This window comes from Pyricularia grisea, assembly GCF_004355905.1.
Source record: "Pyricularia grisea strain NI907 chromosome Unknown Pyricularia_grisea_NI907_Scaffold_1, whole genome shotgun sequence".
Classification (NCBI taxonomy): Eukaryota; Fungi; Ascomycota; class Sordariomycetes; order Magnaporthales; family Pyriculariaceae; genus Pyricularia; species Pyricularia grisea.
Genome location: NW_022156716.1, coordinates 6,933,509 through 6,951,134, shown reverse-complemented (window position 1 = coordinate 6,951,134; position 17,626 = coordinate 6,933,509). Strand labels below are relative to the sequence as shown.

Sequence of the window (17,626 nt, the reverse complement as noted above, 5' to 3'; positions counted from 1 at the left end):
CCAATCTCGCCCTCCATTTTTAGCTGTCCCGAATAGCCGCCCGTGCAACGTGGTAGCGGCCACAGTTACATTCTGAAATCGACACGGTAGCACAAGGGCGACCGGGAGAATTGTAGAATTGGGCCAGTCGCATAACGGAAAAAAAAGACATGTTTGCTACCTCAGTTGAAAAACAAGGGAAGAGGGACAAAAAGAGATTAAGAAAAGCTGGGTCCAACCGCTTGGAAATCGGAGTCCCCCCCACTGGGGATGCTGCGCGCAAGCAAAAGTTGGGTAGGTTTTCCTCAAGTTTATTCGTGCAAAAGGTACCCTATGCCTCAAGGGGAAGGTCAGATGGGTTTCTCAATATCACCCCCAATCAACCCACAGCCAAGCCTCGGCCCCCAACACCCCTGACAAGAACAAACGCACACACAGTCCAGCGTAGCAATTAGCAGTTAAACCTTTCCCGCCCCGTCCCCCGTCGTTCTGATCAAACCGCCCATCAGATGACATTTTGGGCGAATCAGTCCTCTTTGTGAATCTCAACACCCGGCGCGGCACCCACCAATGCCTTGCACTGCGCGTAGATGACAAATTGCCCCGCGACAAGGCCGCACGTCATGAAAACCCTGGGCCCCAGCCCCGTCAGCAGCAGCCTCTTTGGTCCAAACTCCCCTGCAAGTTGGAACATGCGCGCCGTCGCCCCCTGACCCTTGTCGCCCGCGCCCTTGTTGATGGCCGAGAGTAGCGTGTCCGCCGGGTGAGATAGCACAGCCGCTGCAACACCCGCCACGATGCCTGATGCCAACTCCACGCCCGTTGCCTGTGCGTGCGTCAACGTCGCCTTCTTCTCTGGTCCTATCGTGCGGTAGATGCCCTCAACCGCTGCCTCGTGCACCGCAAACTGCCCGACCGCGTACGGTACCTGCTTGAAGAGCAGCGGTACAAAGCCGGAATAAAAACCACGCATGCCTTCCTCCCTCGCCATGCGCGCAAATCCCGTCGCCAACCCCGTCGCGTACCCTCGCTGCGACACCAGCCTGATCCGCGTCGCCTCGAGCGGGCACAGCAGGATGTCGGCGAAAAATTCCGCCGTAGCGCTGGCGCCCAGGTAGATGCCCGTCCTGTGCTGCACTGCCCTCTCGGGCCCGCCGACCATCTCGACGAACCTCTTCTTGAAGAACTCGTAACCCGCAAACTTGCTGCCACCCTGGACCAGATAACCGACCGCTGTGGGGCCGAAGCCCGTCAACAGGGCCGAGGCGCCTTCTTTGGCTGCAATGGTTCGTGCCGCCTTGACCATGTTGAGGCCCTTCATTGCGTCGTCGACCTGTATCCGCGTCTTGACGACGTCGATTGGTGTCGCCGCCTGTGTTTGTTTTGATGTCAGCCTGTCAGTCTTTGGTCCTGTGTCTGTATAACTATTCTCGAGTCTAGTTTCCAAAAGCGCAACCTACACCATGTGTGAGCGTTGCCGCCAGCGCGCCTGCACTGAAGAATTTGACATAATCGGCGGGTGTAAAGGTTGGTAATTGACTTGACTTTTCTGTTGCCATTGTGAACTGTGACGAACGAAAGCAAACTCCAAACGTGGGTGGGTATATTTCTACAAAAATTAAGGTCATGCAAATGAAGAATAACACTTTATAGAATGATTGTCACAAAGGTACGAATGTGATTAAATGACTGCTGGCTGGTTCACGTTGTTGTCTCTCGGCTGCTTCGGAGAACCTTGGCATGGACGAAAGGCCTGATGTAATCGCACTTGCCAACCAACCGTTCACAATGACGTCAACTTCGAAAGCCATTCGCTTCGGGTAACACTTACCGGTACTTCCGCAATACTTACTTTGCGCGCGTAATCTTTCCAACAGCCAGCGACAAGCGTTCATTTTCCCAAGGTTTAATTTTGGGTAAATATACCACCTGAGTTTCTGCTAGGTTTCCACATTGAATGAGGTGTATTAAATTAATGAAAAACCTAAGCTTTGACGCTTTCGAGCTGTTGGATTTCCAGTGCCAGTCTCTTGGCCCACAAAAAACACCTAAAAAGAGACCCAGGTAGCGATCTGTAACAACAGAGCTCCTATAATTACTGTCCATGACCCCAAACCACCAAGTGTAGAACCAACACTTTGACTCGGCGGCTGCGCTGTCCCGTTGTCTGCGCCCCCTCCAGGCATGCTGACCCCATCGTCCAACACCAGGCTCGTCAACCCGCCGTCCATCTTTCTCAAAGGCGCAACAAACGCCATTTGATTCCAACTAAACTGGGTATTACGCCCACCGTACACAAATACCTCAAACCTCCCCACGAATTGCCCGCTGATCCAGACCAGGCTGCCATGCAAGACATCCGTTGTAATCGTGATGTTAACCGGTGTCGAGATGTTCTCAATAACTTGATGGTTTGAAGAGGCATTCACCCAGATCCGGCCTGGGTGGCCTGGATCCAACTCCATCCCGTCCTTTTCGGACACAGACCGCAGAGGATACTCGTAACCGTCAGCTACAAATACCAAAGAATGCCCATTATCAGACTGAATCAGACTGAGGCTGTTGTCAGGCCCGCTGAGTGAAAAAGGACCATCGGCGGTCAGCTTCATGGTGTAGTTCATCCCCTTGCTCCCTTCGACGGCCCATTCTTCGCCGGCCTTCCAGCTGATTATCGGGTTGCGGTTGGCGCTGCTGCTGCCCGTCGGCACAGAGGTCAAGTTTGTTCCCCGCACGGTCCTGTCCAGGTTCTGCGCTGGGACGAGCGGTGAAAAGAAATCCACGCTCGTTGATACCAGATCGGGGTTGAGCTCTACCCCCCTCTTACCACTCCAGGCCCTCGCACCGGTGAGCGCGATGCCTCGGCGCATTGAATAGTATGCCTCGAGTTGAGTTGAAGCGTCTGGGCCATTGTCGTTCCACGCCGCCAATATCGCACCACGGAGCCCCTTGGCGCCGGGGTCGACCTGCATGGTCTTGTTGAAAGGGTTAAAGTCGCTCGGCTGCCACTGCCAGCCTTGCTGGTCGGCAAAATTGAGAATGCGTGATTCGTTGAAGAACTGCGGGTAACGGGCTGGAAGAATCGGTGCGTGGTCGCTCTTGATAGAAGTGTATGCCCACCAATCTTCCGAGTTGATAAGATCATGGCCATCTTGGAGAACCTGGATAGGGTCTGATTGGCCATATTGCCAGTGCTGGATCACGATGTCGCGGTCAATGGTCAGCCTGTTAGAAGGCTCGTCTGTTCCCCAGATCCTGACCCGCTTATTGGAGGTCTTGTTCACCCAGCGCGACATTTCATTGACGAAATTGATATAGTCATCTGCCAGCTCGCTGTCGTATTCGTCAGCACCGATGTGCACCTCCTTGGTCCGGAACCAGGGGAGAAACTCTGCCCAGATGCGCTTGACGGTTGGTATCGTTTCTGGGTGTGTGAGGTTAAGCAGGTCCTTTTTAGGCAGGGCCAACTCAGGCTTCCACTTGGTGAGGTACAGACAGTGACCAGGAGCTTCGATCTCAGGGATAACGGTGACACCTCTGCTGGCACAATGCTGCTGCAGATCCATAAAATCATCCCGGCTCAAGGTCTCGTTTTCTCTCCCGTGCAAGATAGCCTTCAACTCGGTATCCTTCTCCGGCAGCAGGGAGAAGTGGCTATACACATTCTGCCAAGTCTCGTTCTTCCCCCGGTTTAGTGGGTAATTGTCCGAAAGGTGATAGTGAAACTCACTCATCTTGAAGAAGCTCGCATAGCTGCAGAGCTCCTTCAGGAAGGATGGGGAGTACCATTTTCGTCCAGCGTCGAGCAGGAAACCACGGGTGGCATATGCAGGTGCATCAGTAGTGCGGAAGCCAACAGATAAGCTACCACTACCGCCAGTGGGAGAGGTTGTCATTATGAGCTGCAGGAGGGTGCGGGTCCCCCAGAACATTCCCCTTGCTCCACTCCCACCGATGAAGACTGACGAAGGCGATGTCACTCGCAATTCGTAGCCCTCCGTAGTAGGAGAGCCGTTCTCATATTTTGTGGTGCCATTGTACTTGCCAAGAAAGATGCCACTTGCATTGCTGAGATTCGGAAGGCCATTTATGCGTTCAAGGGTCCAGTTCTGTGACAGCAGGATGCTAATGTCATCGCGGAAGGTTGAGGCAAAGTCGTATGCCGTTGGTGGGATGAGCGTGAGACCGTCGGTGTCGGATACGTTCGCAAATGATGAATCGACAAAAATTGTCTTTGCAGTTTTCTCCAATTCCCAGGTCGCTGTAGTTGTGAAATCACTGTCGCTTTGGGGCAACGAAGGCAACAACTCGAGGGACGAGGTGCCGACGGCCACTAGTAATGCTGTGAAAATATGCCTGATTGACATTGTACATAGGCAATGAATGTCGTTGACATTAAACAGCTTATTGTTGGATTGTCGTCCTGCCGAGTGCAGCCTATCTCAATTAAAAGTAACCTTGGTCAACCTTCAGACGAACTGGTGGAATTCGTCCCCCCGCACAAAAGTTACAAGATTTTGACGTGTACCACGATGCACTTCGGGCCCAATCCCGAACATATCACTCGCAGCTTCCCCTCATCTCGGAGTCCAACTGCTTTTCGATTCATGGACCATTGATTAGGTAGTTTTTGCTGGTCTCGGCGGCCTCTGATAGCAGTGATGAACACAAGAAACAAAATTCCAGCACAGGGCAATCCATGTAACGTTTTCTTTCGCCCGCATATTTTCCATGACCACCTCAATTGATAGCCTCCCAAGCCTCTGTTGGATAATAATACATGAGGGGTACCCTTGTGATCAAAAGATTGGCAGCATGCGGGGGCTTGGGTGGTTTCAACCAAATTCTTAAGAAAAATGTACATAATTTACTAGGCCTAGTAAAGCCAAAAACCGATAGAGCGTACTGTGCGATTTCCATTGCAGATTACGTGGTAGCCCGTCATTTTGCGGATGCATCAGGCAGGCGGCAATTGAATGCTTCTTGATCCTGCAGCTTACCCCTGGCGGAACCCGTACAATCGGCCCGCTAGACCGCCGAAAAGGCCCATAGGAGCGCATCATGCCAATTTTGGAATGCCATACGCAGACATGCGCAGACAGACAAGGAGAAAACTCGCAGTTTCCAAGGCCGGGTATTCGGCTATGTCAAAGTCTTGTAGGACGATAATAATACATACTCTCTTTACGCCTCTTTGAGATATCCTTGTGTGTGCAAACTTTACCTCAATCATCGTGTCTGTGGTTATTGCCTTGTGAGATGTTCGGTTTCTGCGCAAGGAGGAAGGTTCACAATGCCCCTGTATCTTTTGGTCAATTTAGTGTAGCGTACGCCGAAACTCCACTATTTTGCGACGCCAAATCGGCTCTACTGTAATGTCAAAATTTTTCGCCCGAGGTAGTGAGATTTGACACGTCTGCAAGCCTTTAATTGCTTCTTGTGAACTTCCTTAGCTCTAGCAAATATCGATCAATATTTACTTTTGGAAACATGGCAAAAAGCAAACAAGCCTCTGGGCCCAGGCCTCAAAGACCGCAAAATCCATACTTGTTGCTTTACAACTCGACTTCCTTGCTTCTCTGGTCCTACATCCTCGTCACGGCGATCACAACCTACTTTTCTGCAGGCAACGCTGCCGTCTGGGACCGCCTGCATTTGGCCGTGCGATGGACCGAAACGCTGGCGGCACTCGAGGTCGTGCACGCCCTCGTCGGCCTCGTGCGAGCCTCGCCCCTGACGACGGCGGTGCAGGTCGCTGGACGTAATACCCTCGTCTGGGCCATCTGCCGCAACTACCCGGACGTCGCGGCTGCCAACTGGGCGTACACATCCATGGTCATCGCTTGGGCGGTTGCTGATGTCGTGCGTTTTGCGTACTTTGCCCTGGATGGGGTTTTTGGTCAGGTCCCTGGGTGGTTGGTTTGGTTAAGGTTAGTGTGTCCGAACCTTGTTGTGCTCCTCATAGAGGGTCACTGCTGGCAATGATTGACCCGCTTGCTCATGACTGATACGAGATGATTGGAGTATAGGTATAACATGTTCATGGTTCTGTATCCTCCCGGAATACTGTCGGAAGCCTGGTTGTGCTACAAGATCATCGAGCCGTCAAAGGCCAGGAATCCTATGTACCAGTACTTGCTCTGGGCTGGTATCACATTCTATATCCCCGGTATGCCATGCACCTTACCTTTCATGCAGAATTTCTTGGTTATCAAGCACTAACCAAATTGTATATCAGCGTCATACGTTCTCTTCAGTCATATGTTCGCCCAGAGACGCAAGATGGCCCAGAGGAATACTGTCATGGTCAACCCACAAGGCAAGCAACAGTGACTTTAGTTGGATTGCTCCTGCCGGAAACTATACCGTAGCTTGTCATAATTCTCAGCTGCCTAGAATTAAGGATGAATACCATGAGCGAAGCCGTACGTTGAGTCTTCACAGCTTGGCATATAAATCCTAAGCAATCATTTTGAGTACCAAACATGTTCATCATGTGACTGCAACCGAGCCAAACTAAACTTAATCTCAACACTAGCAATCTCTGTTTACCAACATCAGTCAGGATTATCGTCAGAGAATTATCATGCCTTCCTCTGGGGACAAAGACAAGGTTGGAAGCAAGCAGTGCATCTTTAGGTTTTAGCCGACCATACTGTCAGTCTCGGTGTCTTTTCCTATTTGCTTGTTTCCTGATACTCTTTCGAGGAAACTATTGCAGGACAACCCTGGGGAATAAACATGGGAATTTAATGCATAGATTGTTAACAATGGGTATTGATGGATGGCGGATTTGGTCTAAATCAGATAGTGACTGGCGTGGCCGCATTGCAGTCGTTCGTTTATTATTTCGCCAATTGACCCGTTTGGATTCCCAGTCGAATATTGCCTGTGAGGTATCACAGGTTGTGAAGCTTGGTAAGCATGATCGCGTGATGTGTAAAGAGAAGAAACTTAAAGTATCTGGAGATGTGAATATCATGTGACTTTATCATCCATCTGCACGTGACGAACTTAACTGAATATCGACCATTAAATGGACAATTGTTGTCGGAGATATTTATTCCAAGTGTATGCCTTGCGGCGCGTTTGTATGCTGACCAACGGCGCAGTAAGGACCTTCAGCTGTTTGGTTGGTGATCATTCGTAGAAAGCGTAGTGTGTGATGACGTCAAAAACAACACGAGCACTTACTGCGCCTTCTTTGATCGGCAAAGAATGGAAAAACCGACAGAAACGAAGTGGAAAGACTTAAGCAGCGTGGATTGTCCAACATCCCGGGGTAAAGACATGCCATGTCCCCATTTCTATTTTCTTGGGTGTCGTTCCTAGGATTGAACCGACTTCCATCTCACACCGATATCCTAGCATACCTACCTGCCTCCTACTTACCCAAGCTTTAGATCACAAATCCAGCATCTTAATATTGATATTAAACTATATCTCAAGGATCTCCCAGCCAAACAAATTAAATTCAATCGCCATGGGCCTGCTTCACCGCAGCGATCGCAAAGATCCACCTCCACCCTATACGGCCCGAGCTGATGGCGCCAGAAGTCCCCACCAAACAGCCAACCTGAACCCACTGGCTGATCAGCGTCCCATTGACTCAACCGAGGGCAAAAAATCTACCAAGTCGCCCGCACCTCCATCACCTACCAACCTTGCACCTCCTTATGATGACCAGTCGGCCTCGGGCTCGTCCCCACCATCTCTCTTTGGCGACGCCAGCCGTTATGCCGGCCCGCCGCAGCCGTCGGGGGTCATGGGCAACGTCGCGCGTCAATTCCCTCCCGTGTTCGCCCTCTACTCCAACGGAATGTCACTGAGTCGCAGCTACATGATCGGCCCGCACCAGAACGAGCCGCTCTACGCCGTCGAGCTCCACACGGGCATGTCTAGCAGTCCTCCCTTGGTCCTGCACAACGGCCCCGACGCCTCGTGTCCCATGCTGGCGAGCCTCGAGTTTCACACCTTCAGGAGCTCGGTCGACATGATGGTCCCTCCCCTGCCGGGAATGTCGGGGTCGCCCGAGATCAAGCTCCAGAGCACTGGTTCGTTTCACAGATCGTACATGTTCAGCATCGAGGTCGGGCTGGGCGGGCAGATGCGCTCCGAGATGTTTGAGTGGCGGCACTCGTATGGGGCCGCGATCGAGGCGCTGGATGGCGACTTTGACGGCTACAAACTTGTGCGTCTGGAGCGGGGCCCTCCCCCCGGAATGCCAGCCGGGGCGCGCTACGACCCTGGTCAGTTCGCCGCCAGCGATGGGCTCGAGGTGGTCGCGGCCTGGACTGACGCTCGCCTGAGCTGGACCAAGCAGGGCAAATTCGCCTTTATCGGCACAGGACAGTCTGGGCTGCTAGGGGAGCGCTGGGCTGTGGCTGCCGTCTTGTCGGCGCTTGCCATTTGGGAGATACAGAGGAGGCGCAAGCGAAACAATGCCAGCTAGAGGGTGCACATGTTGCTTCGGTGGTGATGGGTTGAAGTTGGAAAGAGGATACTTTTCAGTCTGCCTACCTTATGTGCCGTGCATACCTATCTTACTTACCTACCATCAGGTTAGTAACATACAAAGTATTTAAGGTACCTAAGGTAGGTAGGCTTTGAGAAGCTTCTGTGCGATTAGCCGCTGGAGCTGAAAACTGATCCGAGTTATCCAGCTTGCAGCCTTAACCCCTGCATATCGGTTCTCTCGGCAGACAGGGTGGGTTATCTGTAAACTGCTGCCTAGCATCAATTGGGAGGTGGGGTTGTCACTTTTTTTTTTCCAATTCGCAACTGTTTCCCCCAAGGCAAGGTAAGGTATTTTCAATTCGCTGTCCAGGCTATTAACACAATTCCTCTTGTCTATCGTCCTCCAATATATTCATTCGCATTGTTCAAATACCTGCTTTTCAACGAGCTCTAATATGATTCGCATCATGTTATATCCAGCATTGAGACAATCTCATACTGAGTACATGCAAATTAAATCCTTCGGCAGCTAGCCTTACCTGTCGCTTGCTCTGCCAACCATTTCTTGATCTGACATGCATGTCTGCGGCACAGCTTCCCGGGGGGTGTGGATATGCACCAGTCTGGCCAGAGATTAGCCTGCCTGCCGCGGGTGCTCATCTCCCTGTGCTGACCTCTCCGTCTCTGTTCCCTCTCCAGTTCTCTTAAACATTAACCCACTCCCCACCAAACAGTTAATCCTACAGTGGTAGTTGATAAACCCCCCGAGAGGTGTTTGCAAACCTGGCGTCCCTCTTCGTCGCTGATAATGGACGAGACACGGCCGCGTGAGGGCACGTCGGCAGACAAGACTTTTATTCCCGCCGGCCAGTCCAAGCAATCGCTATTGACAAGTCCATACCTCGGGCCCGAATCTGCTCCGACGTCGCAGTCCGGCCCCGACGCAGGAGCCGCTGCCTCGGCAGCCACCCCAGTCATGTCGAACATCCAACAACACTCGGGTGGGATCGAGGTGGTCCACGACAGCTATGGGCTGCATCCTTCGTGTGTGCGCTGCGATAATGTCAGCAGCAGCCAGGTCAATTCCATGTCGGAGGAGAAGATCACCGTGGTCTCGCCGCACACGGTCGCCGCTAGTACGTGGCCTGGGTCCAATGGCCAGACGGCTTGGAACAGCAACGCCGGTCTCGTCCCGGTGAAGGAGAAGAGGATATGGGGCTTGCGGCCCACGACCTTGTATCTCTCATTGAGTAATATTCTCCTCGTTCTTGGTCTAGTCGCCTTGGGGGTATATCACGCCATGGCGACGAAGGGAGGAAACGTAAACCCGTCAGTACAAGAAGCAGGCGTGTGTGTCGCACCGTAAGTTTACCACTCAATCTTGGGTTTCACGATTCATCCACAGCCACAATGTAGACGCATTATCTGACAAGTGCTATTTCTCCATAGAACAAACACCACCACCACCACAAATGCCCCCAGCAAACCCTCCGATGGCAGCAACCCCAACGTCTGCTTCGACACCACCACACCGCCGGCATCACGCTCCCAGTATGGAGCCACGCGCGCCGACTGCCCTCGCGATGGCGACAAGCGCTACACGGTCCCGGGCACCAACATGACCTTTACCAGGACTTGCGGCGTCGACTTCAAGGATAACGACCTCGGCCGCCTGCCGACCACAACCATCGAGGACTGTCTCGCCCTCTGCGCACAACTGAACCTGTACCCGAGCAGCGGGCAGGGCTCGTGTCAGGGAGTCACGTGGATGTTTGGCGGCACACAGGGTGAAGGGAGCAGCTACTGCTATCCAAAGTACAAGGTCGACACTAAGGGGCCTGGTAGGAGCGATGTGGAGAGTGCCATTTTGGTCACTGGTGGTGCAGCGTAGCATTCGGCTTGGTTTCAGTGTATTATTATGATGCTTGAGCAGGGCGTTGGTTCTTTCTACGGCTGGGGTCAATGGGTCTTTTTACTTGTGTCAACTCTGTCTCTTTGGCATGCATCAATTGCTCTGCTTGTTCCGGAGTGCTTTGGTTCAAGTTGAACACTGTCGATTTCCATCGGTGTTGCAAAGAGAACCTCACTTTAATCTCGCGAGCCATCCATGTTAGTGGTTCCTGGGGCTTCTAGGTCCGAATAATGCAAGCCTACCCTAATCTCACATTCAACTTTAATGGATCACGAAGTAGCCCATTCGTCCTCGTATGCGCAGCTAATTTGTGCCATATTTCCTCTTCTATTTCCCAATGTTTTATATTCCTTTCCATTCATGGAGACAACAACTAAGGCGTCCACACAACCAGCAGCCTCCCAGAGCAAGAGTTGCAGTCCTTTTGCTCACTATCCATTCATGAGGCTGCCCTACAGTTAGTACAGCTATGGGGGGCCGGCAGTTAGTTCTCGCAATGCAACATTGCTGGGGAGAGAATCACTCTTTTTTCAGTCCACCGGACGCATTCTCCAACGCCGCCTCAGCAGCCACCGAGGCCAACGCACCTCCATCATCACTCTGGCCGCCGCTCTCAACCTCAGCCTCGTCAGGCACTATCTCTTGCCTAAGCTTACTCGGCTGGCCCGGCTTGTGCAGGCAACACTGCTGTTGACAACATTGCTGCCCAGCCCTCTTGCTGAGCTCCAGTCTCACCTTGAAGCTCCGCGTGTCGGCGGGGATGTTGTGCCGGTGCCGATCCTGCTCGGCGGCGGCGAACCCCTGGGCCTCGGCGCGCGTGGCTGGCCTGTGCCACCCTCCGCGCCGGTGATCGTTCACCCACTGGAGAAAGGCGTCGCTGGTTCGTGGGTACCAGATGCCCAGGCTGTTGTCGGGGATGCAGTCCATGTACTGGCAAAAGAGCTCTTCGTCTTCGTCCATCTCTTCTGGTGGGTAATAGTCAAGGGGCTCTGATTGCCCAGTCACGGCAGGCTTCTTGTCGTCGTTTAAGGCCATTTTGTATTTCTATGGTTGGTTTTTTTTCTTCTCCGTGTCCTTGTTGAGCAAAAAAATGCAGTCTTTGGGATGGTTCCGAAGAATGACGTGTATGGAGAGCAATCGGAGAAAACACTGGGCTTTTTTGAAGTGTCGAGCTACTTCTGGCTTGTCTGGGAGACAAAGGTCTTGTTGGTCTATCATCCATGGACTTTCATTATTGCAAGTGCAAGGCTCTCTTTGTCTATGTTCTTTTCAATGGCCTGTCATATCATTGTTAGGATCGAAATCATCATAATTCAATGAAGTTGTGACTGCGCCATTGACCATTAGAATTGTGTTGATATCGCATCCGAAACTGTCGATAATCACTGCTCAAACTTCTCAAGATAGACTTGTTCCATAGTTGTGTGTCCTGATATCTTGGGGTTTCACTGCCATTTTGTATTCAAGTCAGTATGCGTCAAGATGTGCATTGCAATAGAGCTACGTCATCTTTTGTCGAATAACTGAGCTTACTCACTGCAATATTGATTAATACATGTTATCATAGGAGTCTTAGGCAACTGCATATAACGCCAAAGAACTGGACACACGGTCTATGCTCTACAGAATCCGGACATAGCTCACAACGATCGATGCGAGGATCGAATGCCTAGATGAAGTGTGCAAGCTCGGTGCAAATAGTCATCCTTGTGTTGATAGCAACCATGCGGGCTAAGAATTTGTGAGAAGTTTTATTTTGCTGTAGTCAATTCCTCAATTAGTTTTGTCGGACTTGAGGCCATATTCAGCCGATTCTAACTTGATATCGCTTGTGCCTGCAAATAGGAGAAGAACTTTAGGGGCTCAAAAATTTACATGAATGGTGTATCCTTCAGTAACAAGATATGGTGTCCTTGGAGAGTCTAGTTTCCAGATTTTGAATGCAACAATGTCGTTGCTGGTGATCTGTTGACCCATTATCCATTGGCATTTTCGTAGCTTCTCTTATTGGGCCGACTGATGTCATTCATAGAGATGGTCTTCTCTTTCAACTCATGATTTTCGTGATTTCCTTCTTTGGTCTCATCGAATAACTGATTGTTGGTGATGATCCCATCCTCAAACTTGATTAATTTGTTCTTACCGAATTCTGTAAGAATGTGTCAGATATAAAACCCTCCTCCGAGTTTCATCCAGTGCACAACCTTTCCCGCAGTGGTCAAGTCTGTAATTACATATCTGCATTTCTGCCATTTTAACCCGGGGGCTTTTGTTTTTGTTTATGACGGTATCGGGTCTCGCGAGGAAACTAGCTAAGAAGTAACACGGTTACGGCGCGGTGCGGTTGTAGCCGTGGTAGTGGCCAACAGGGACGAAAATGTGAGAACCAGCTCACCCGAGAACCTACCCGTTGGTTCAAAGGATTGTGTTTAGTCTTCGTGAGAAGAATAGAAACCTTTGTTATCTGCTTTAGGAACAAAAAGTGAAGATATTTTGCCGAGACCGTTCGTGGACAAAGTGGCATGAAGTGAGTCCTAATATAAGGCGGATTTGTGCTGTTTGTACCAATACTCTACAAATTTACTGAACGAGACCTTGAACGAAATAGTTTCGGTTTCCAATGACTAAAAAGCATGTCTCACGATGAGTTTGAGGTTTTTCTTTTTTTTTTTTTTTTTTTTTTTTTTTTTTTTTTTTTAAAGCCATTGGGACTTAATCATAGTCAAGCATAGGCCATCCCGAGAAGGCGATCGGGGCTGTAAGAGTATTGCCCCGGATTTTTGCATGGAGAATGATCATATAAGAAATAGTCACATGCGTGGTGTTGAGTGAGTGGAGCTTGGCTGTTCGGGTTGGAAGCTTGAAAGATAGGGAGGTACGTCATCGCTCATTGCCTCAGCAAATGGCAAATGGCGACATTTGAGCAACTCGGGGGCCGAGTTTCTTTTTGTATGTCGGTGCAGCAAAACCACCAGAAACCGGTTCAAATGGCATAGCATTTAATATATCTTAGGTTGTTCTTCTATTTCATGCATCTCACTTTCCAATAAAACAGGGCAAGACGAGTGACGGGGCGACTGGATGCGACGATAAGGTAATGGAGAAACGCACAGCCCCAATTACATACTGTAGGCTGCCTTCCAGTCCAGAACTCTTGGCGAGCCCGACATAAAGGTTGGTCAGCCGCGGACCTCTTTGAGGTTTACTCGTATAAAAAGTAAGCTGATACGTTGCCGAACTGAGGAGGGTTAATTGCCCTCGAGAGGAGAGAAGAAAAAAATATCTTGACCGAGTTGAAGTTTGGGGTCGTGGTTCGATCCAATGGTCCATGTTCTAGACCATCTTGGCCTGACAAATTGGCTAGTGGGGAAACCAAGGCGGGTCCTGCATGTACCAAGCCCCCGCCAAGTGACTCTCGGTCGCCCTATTTGGTTCTTGGGCAAGACAAGCAATCTGGCGGTGGAAAAGCCAAGAGAGAGACAAGAGCAGGCTAAGAGATGCGATTGTGAGAGATGTGCTCCTCCCCCATCCTCGGCAAAGTTGGGCAGTTGTCAAGCATTTTCCAACGACATGTGTATCTTGGCCTTGGGCTTCGGATTGTTCAACCAGGTCGACAAAGCACGCAGCACAAAGGACAGCAGCGCAGTCCTTTTTTTCCTTTTTGACTTTCCAATCGTTACAGGCGATTTTAGATTGGGCGGGTGGCTTGCATGATACCACCAACATCAAATGGGACTTGGAAACCTGCAAGGCAACTTTTGTTCAGCGTATCTGGGGGCTCGCGTGCTGAAATTGATTGGAGCCCACTCGACAAGATATCTCCATAAACGATGAACTGTCCAGCCAGCCATTGGTTTCCGGGGGAGCTGACATCAATACGTACGGTAGCATGTTTCCTTATTAATCTTTATTGCAGCCGAGAAAATACGTCCGACCCACTACCCCAGTGTTCCACCATTCCCCAAAGCCCAAGTATCGCTCCTCATCATGTCCAACAAAGGCTGTCAATCGCGTGGCTCGTGGCCATGGGTTCCATGTCCTATTTTCCAGGCAGAAGGATCCCCCAACTTCGCGTAGGATAAGCTCTGATTGATGTGACAAAAAAACACAGGCAAGTGACAACCGTTTACTTTGTTTTACAGCTTACCTGCCAGGTATCTATCTACTTTCCCGAGGTATCTGCTTTTATTATGTTTGTTCTTGGTCACCCACATTGTGTTCTTATCTATAGCCAATACCGACCATGAATCTCCGAACACCTTGAGTTGCCAAGCACTATTTCAGAGAATGGAAACATGGCAGGGTGCAGAAGCATTCAAACTTCCCAACAGCCCCAAAACATAAGCTCATGCCGGCTCATATCTAGGTGTGCTGTCCAAATGCGACATGGTGGGCATCATTCAGCCCTTCCGGGTATCAATGTCCCCTAATCCTGTGCTCACCCGTCCCTATCTATTGGAATGCTCTGTCCAATCATCGCATTGAACCACATCCCCCGCCTTCAAGAGGTGCGCCATGAACCCTTGCTCTCGGTGACCATCCTGGGAAATATTCCTTTCGACTGTCTCTCCGGTGCTACCAACAAACCCTGGACGACGTTACTCACACGACCTTCCCGACTGGTACTGGTTCCGGCCGCTCACTTTGCCTCCCAGCGTACCCAAGCTAATTGCTTTTCATACAAAAGAGAGCCCCGGGCAGCCTACCTGCCGGCTTCTCCGCTTCATCATGCTGTGCTCCCTTTCTTTTCTTCCACCCTCTCGTGGCCCTCTCTATTTGGAAGCGTTTGGCTTGCGCAGCGCCATTGGAGACCTTGCGACAAAGGGACGACATCGCCATCCATTCACTGCAAGGGCCCGACACCCACGACAGACACCATGAAGAACCCCTTTGGCTCCGTAGACGCCGATGAGAAGTACCCGCACTCACCCACTGAGGCGGGTGCTGCTGGCAGCGATGGCGAGACTCCTGTGGTCGACAGCGCCCAAGATGATCTTCATCGTGGAATGAAGCCGCGGCAGCTGAGTACGTTTAGGCCTGGCCCTGTCGCATCAGACGACATGTGTATTACGTCTGCAATTTTGCTCTAGAACCTAGCTGGGTTTATGTTCACGCTCAATTATGCTAACGATATTGTTTCCAGATATGGTTAGTTTTTCTTGAAAAGTCGGGGCTGCTTCTGCCTCAAGGGCACCATTCTCAACGAATGCACCACTGCCGGGCATTGGCAAGATCCCCCAAGCTTTCCCAAGGTCACCACTAACACAGCTTCACATACATAGATGGCTATTGCCGGTGCCATCGGAACAGGTATGTCGTATCATTTTATCCAATTCATCATAACTTCCCTCTGTACTAACTTTCTCAAAGGTCTCATTCTCGGCTCTGCATCTGCTCTCAAGAACGGCGGCCCTGGATCCCTCCTGATCGCATACATGTTGATGGGTTGGGTTGTGTACGTGGTCATGGTCGCGCTCGGCGAGATGGGCACATGGCTGCCCCACAAGAAGTCCTTCTCGGGCTATGCAACCCGCTTCGTCGACCCGGCCATGGGATATGCCACTGGATGGAACTACTTTCTGAAATACGTCATCGTCCTGCCGAACAACCTCACAGCCACGGGTATCCTCCTCAGGTATTGGGCTCCTAACATCAACGTTGGAGTTTGGATTACTGTTTTTGGCGTGCTGATCATTGCATTGAACGTAAGCAAAGGCTTCTGTCTGTCTGTCCAAACGGTCTGCGCATGGTTCACAAAAGATCTTATCAACTAATTGCCTGATTTGGTTCCAATAGCTCATCCATGTCAAGTTCTTTGGCGAGGCAGAGTTCTGGATGTCCCTGATCAAAGCACTCGTCATCGTCATGCTCATTCTCATGTGCTTCATCATTGCCCTCGGCGGCAACCCCAAAGGTTTGAGGTCTGGCTTCTACTACTGGCAGGACCCTGGTCCGTTCGTGCAATACAACGGCATCCCGGGTGATACAGGGCGTTTCCTCGGTCTCTGGGCTTCCATGGTTCAGGCCACGTTCGCCTACCTCGGCACCGAGCTGGTCGGTGTTGCGTTTGGAGAGACGCCCAACCCCAGGAAGAACGTGCCCAGGGCTGTCCGCCAGACCCTGATGCGTATCATCTTCTTCTACCTCGGAGGTGTCATTGTGCTTGGCATGGCCGTGCCGAGCAACAACGACTTGCTTCTTGATGCCACCAAGAAGGGTGTTAGCGGAGGTAAGTTGGAGCAAACTTGCCCGAAGCTAGACATGCATTTAGTCTCGACCACATGCCTATCCTGTTCCTGAAAGGCTAACACGGATTCTCAATTCTCCTCACAGCCGCCTCACCATTCGTCGTCGCCGCCAAGCTCTCAGGCATTGACAAGCTCGACCAAGCCGTCAACGGCCTCCTTCTCGTCTTCACCCTCTCCGCCGCCAATTCGGACATCTACCTCGCCGCGCGATCCATCTGGGCCCTGGCCAAGGACGGACAGGCCTTCCGCGTCTTTGGAAAGACCAACGCCCGCGGAGTTCCCATCCCGGCCGTTGCTCTGTCGTCGCTCTTCATCGTGCTCGGGTACATGAACGTGACGACGGATGCGGCCAAGGTGTTTGGTTACTTTGTGTCCATGGTGACCGTCTTTGGCGCGCTCAACTGGATCGCCGTCCTCGTCAGCTACATCTCCATGGTCAGGGGCATGAAGGCCCAGGGCATCCCGCGCAGCGTCCTGCCCTACCGCAACCCGCTGCTGCCGTGGGGTGCGTACATTGCGCTCTTCATCACGGTGCTCATCATCATCTTCAACGGCTTTGCGGCCTTCATCCCGACGTTCCAGGTCGACAAGTTCATCACCAGCTACATTGGTGTACCCATCTACATCATCAACATAATCTTTTGGAAGATCAAGAACAAGACCAAGATGGTCAAGCCGCATGAGATGGACTTGGTTACCGACAGGAGGGAGTGATTTTTTTTGGGTTTCCCATGTCGAGCCGGTAGCCTAAAGATGCTAGAGGGATAAACCGGCAAAGTCTAGGGGTGATTGGGTGGCGGTTTTGCTTATGACATATGATTCCCATATTTTGCATGGTGCATGATGATATATGGCCCAGATAATATAGTGGTACTTTCATTTTTTTGGAAGTTTTATCTTTTTTGGACCAAACGAATGACATCCACTAATCCTGTTAGTAGTCTGTTATGTGCAAACTTGCATACCCGTTTTACAAAGCACCCCTTGCCGTCCCGGTTGCTCCAAATACAATATCCTCCTCAACAAACCGCAT

The 17,626-nt window shown here is 51.2% G+C and overlaps 7 protein-coding genes across 7 annotated transcripts; 4 read left to right on the top strand and 3 right to left on the bottom strand.

The window, feature by feature from the left end:
* Nucleotides 1–495: 495 nt before the first annotated feature.
* On the bottom strand, nt 496–1,697 carry PgNI_02121 (uncharacterized protein). Its single transcript, XM_031122188.1, has 2 exons — nt 1,440–1,697; nt 496–1,351 (listed from the first exon to the last, which is right to left on the bottom strand). The coding sequence occupies exons 1-2, from the start codon at nt 1,605–1,607 to the stop codon at nt 506–508; spliced, it is 1,014 nt and encodes a 337-aa protein (XP_030988212.1). The 5' UTR covers nt 1,608–1,697; the 3' UTR covers nt 496–505.
* Nucleotides 1,698–2,027: 330 nt separating this feature from the next.
* Nucleotides 2,028–4,343, bottom strand: PgNI_02120 (uncharacterized protein; the record flags this gene model as incomplete). Its single annotated transcript, XM_031122187.1, has 1 exon — nt 2,028–4,343. One exon carries the CDS (start codon nt 4,341–4,343, stop codon nt 2,028–2,030), a length of 2,316 nt encoding a protein of 771 aa, XP_030986941.1.
* A 979-nt stretch (nt 4,344–5,322) lies between these two features.
* On the top strand, nt 5,323–6,453 carry PgNI_02119 (uncharacterized protein). Its single transcript, XM_031122186.1, has 3 exons — nt 5,323–5,906; nt 6,006–6,145; nt 6,215–6,453. Exons 1-3 carry the CDS (start codon nt 5,467–5,469, stop codon nt 6,307–6,309), a joined length of 675 nt encoding a protein of 224 aa, XP_030986986.1. The 5' UTR covers nt 5,323–5,466; the 3' UTR covers nt 6,310–6,453.
* A 1,006-nt stretch (nt 6,454–7,459) lies between these two features.
* On the top strand, nt 7,460–8,428 carry PgNI_02118 (uncharacterized protein; the record flags this gene model as incomplete). Its single annotated transcript, XM_031122185.1, has 1 exon — nt 7,460–8,428. The coding sequence occupies one exon, from the start codon at nt 7,460–7,462 to the stop codon at nt 8,426–8,428; it is 969 nt and encodes a 322-aa protein (XP_030986987.1).
* A 728-nt stretch (nt 8,429–9,156) lies between these two features.
* On the top strand, nt 9,157–10,599 carry PgNI_02117 (uncharacterized protein). The gene is made up of 2 exons (XM_031122184.1): nt 9,157–9,795; nt 9,883–10,599. Exons 1-2 carry the CDS (start codon nt 9,242–9,244, stop codon nt 10,322–10,324), a joined length of 996 nt encoding a protein of 331 aa, XP_030986982.1. The 5' UTR covers nt 9,157–9,241; the 3' UTR covers nt 10,325–10,599.
* A 265-nt stretch (nt 10,600–10,864) lies between these two features.
* PgNI_02116 (uncharacterized protein) lies at nt 10,865–11,380 on the bottom strand (the record flags this gene model as incomplete). Its single annotated transcript, XM_031122183.1, has 1 exon — nt 10,865–11,380. The coding sequence occupies one exon, from the start codon at nt 11,378–11,380 to the stop codon at nt 10,865–10,867; it is 516 nt and encodes a 171-aa protein (XP_030986983.1).
* A 3,842-nt stretch (nt 11,381–15,222) lies between these two features.
* PgNI_02115 (uncharacterized protein) lies at nt 15,223–17,560 on the top strand (the record flags this gene model as incomplete). Its single annotated transcript, XM_031122182.1, has 5 exons — nt 15,223–15,390; nt 15,628–15,655; nt 15,716–16,050; nt 16,142–16,574; nt 16,679–17,560. The coding sequence occupies 5 exons, from the start codon at nt 15,223–15,225 to the stop codon at nt 17,305–17,307; spliced, it is 1,593 nt and encodes a 530-aa protein (XP_030986984.1). The 3' UTR covers nt 17,308–17,560.
* Nucleotides 17,561–17,626: the final 66 nt, after the last annotated feature.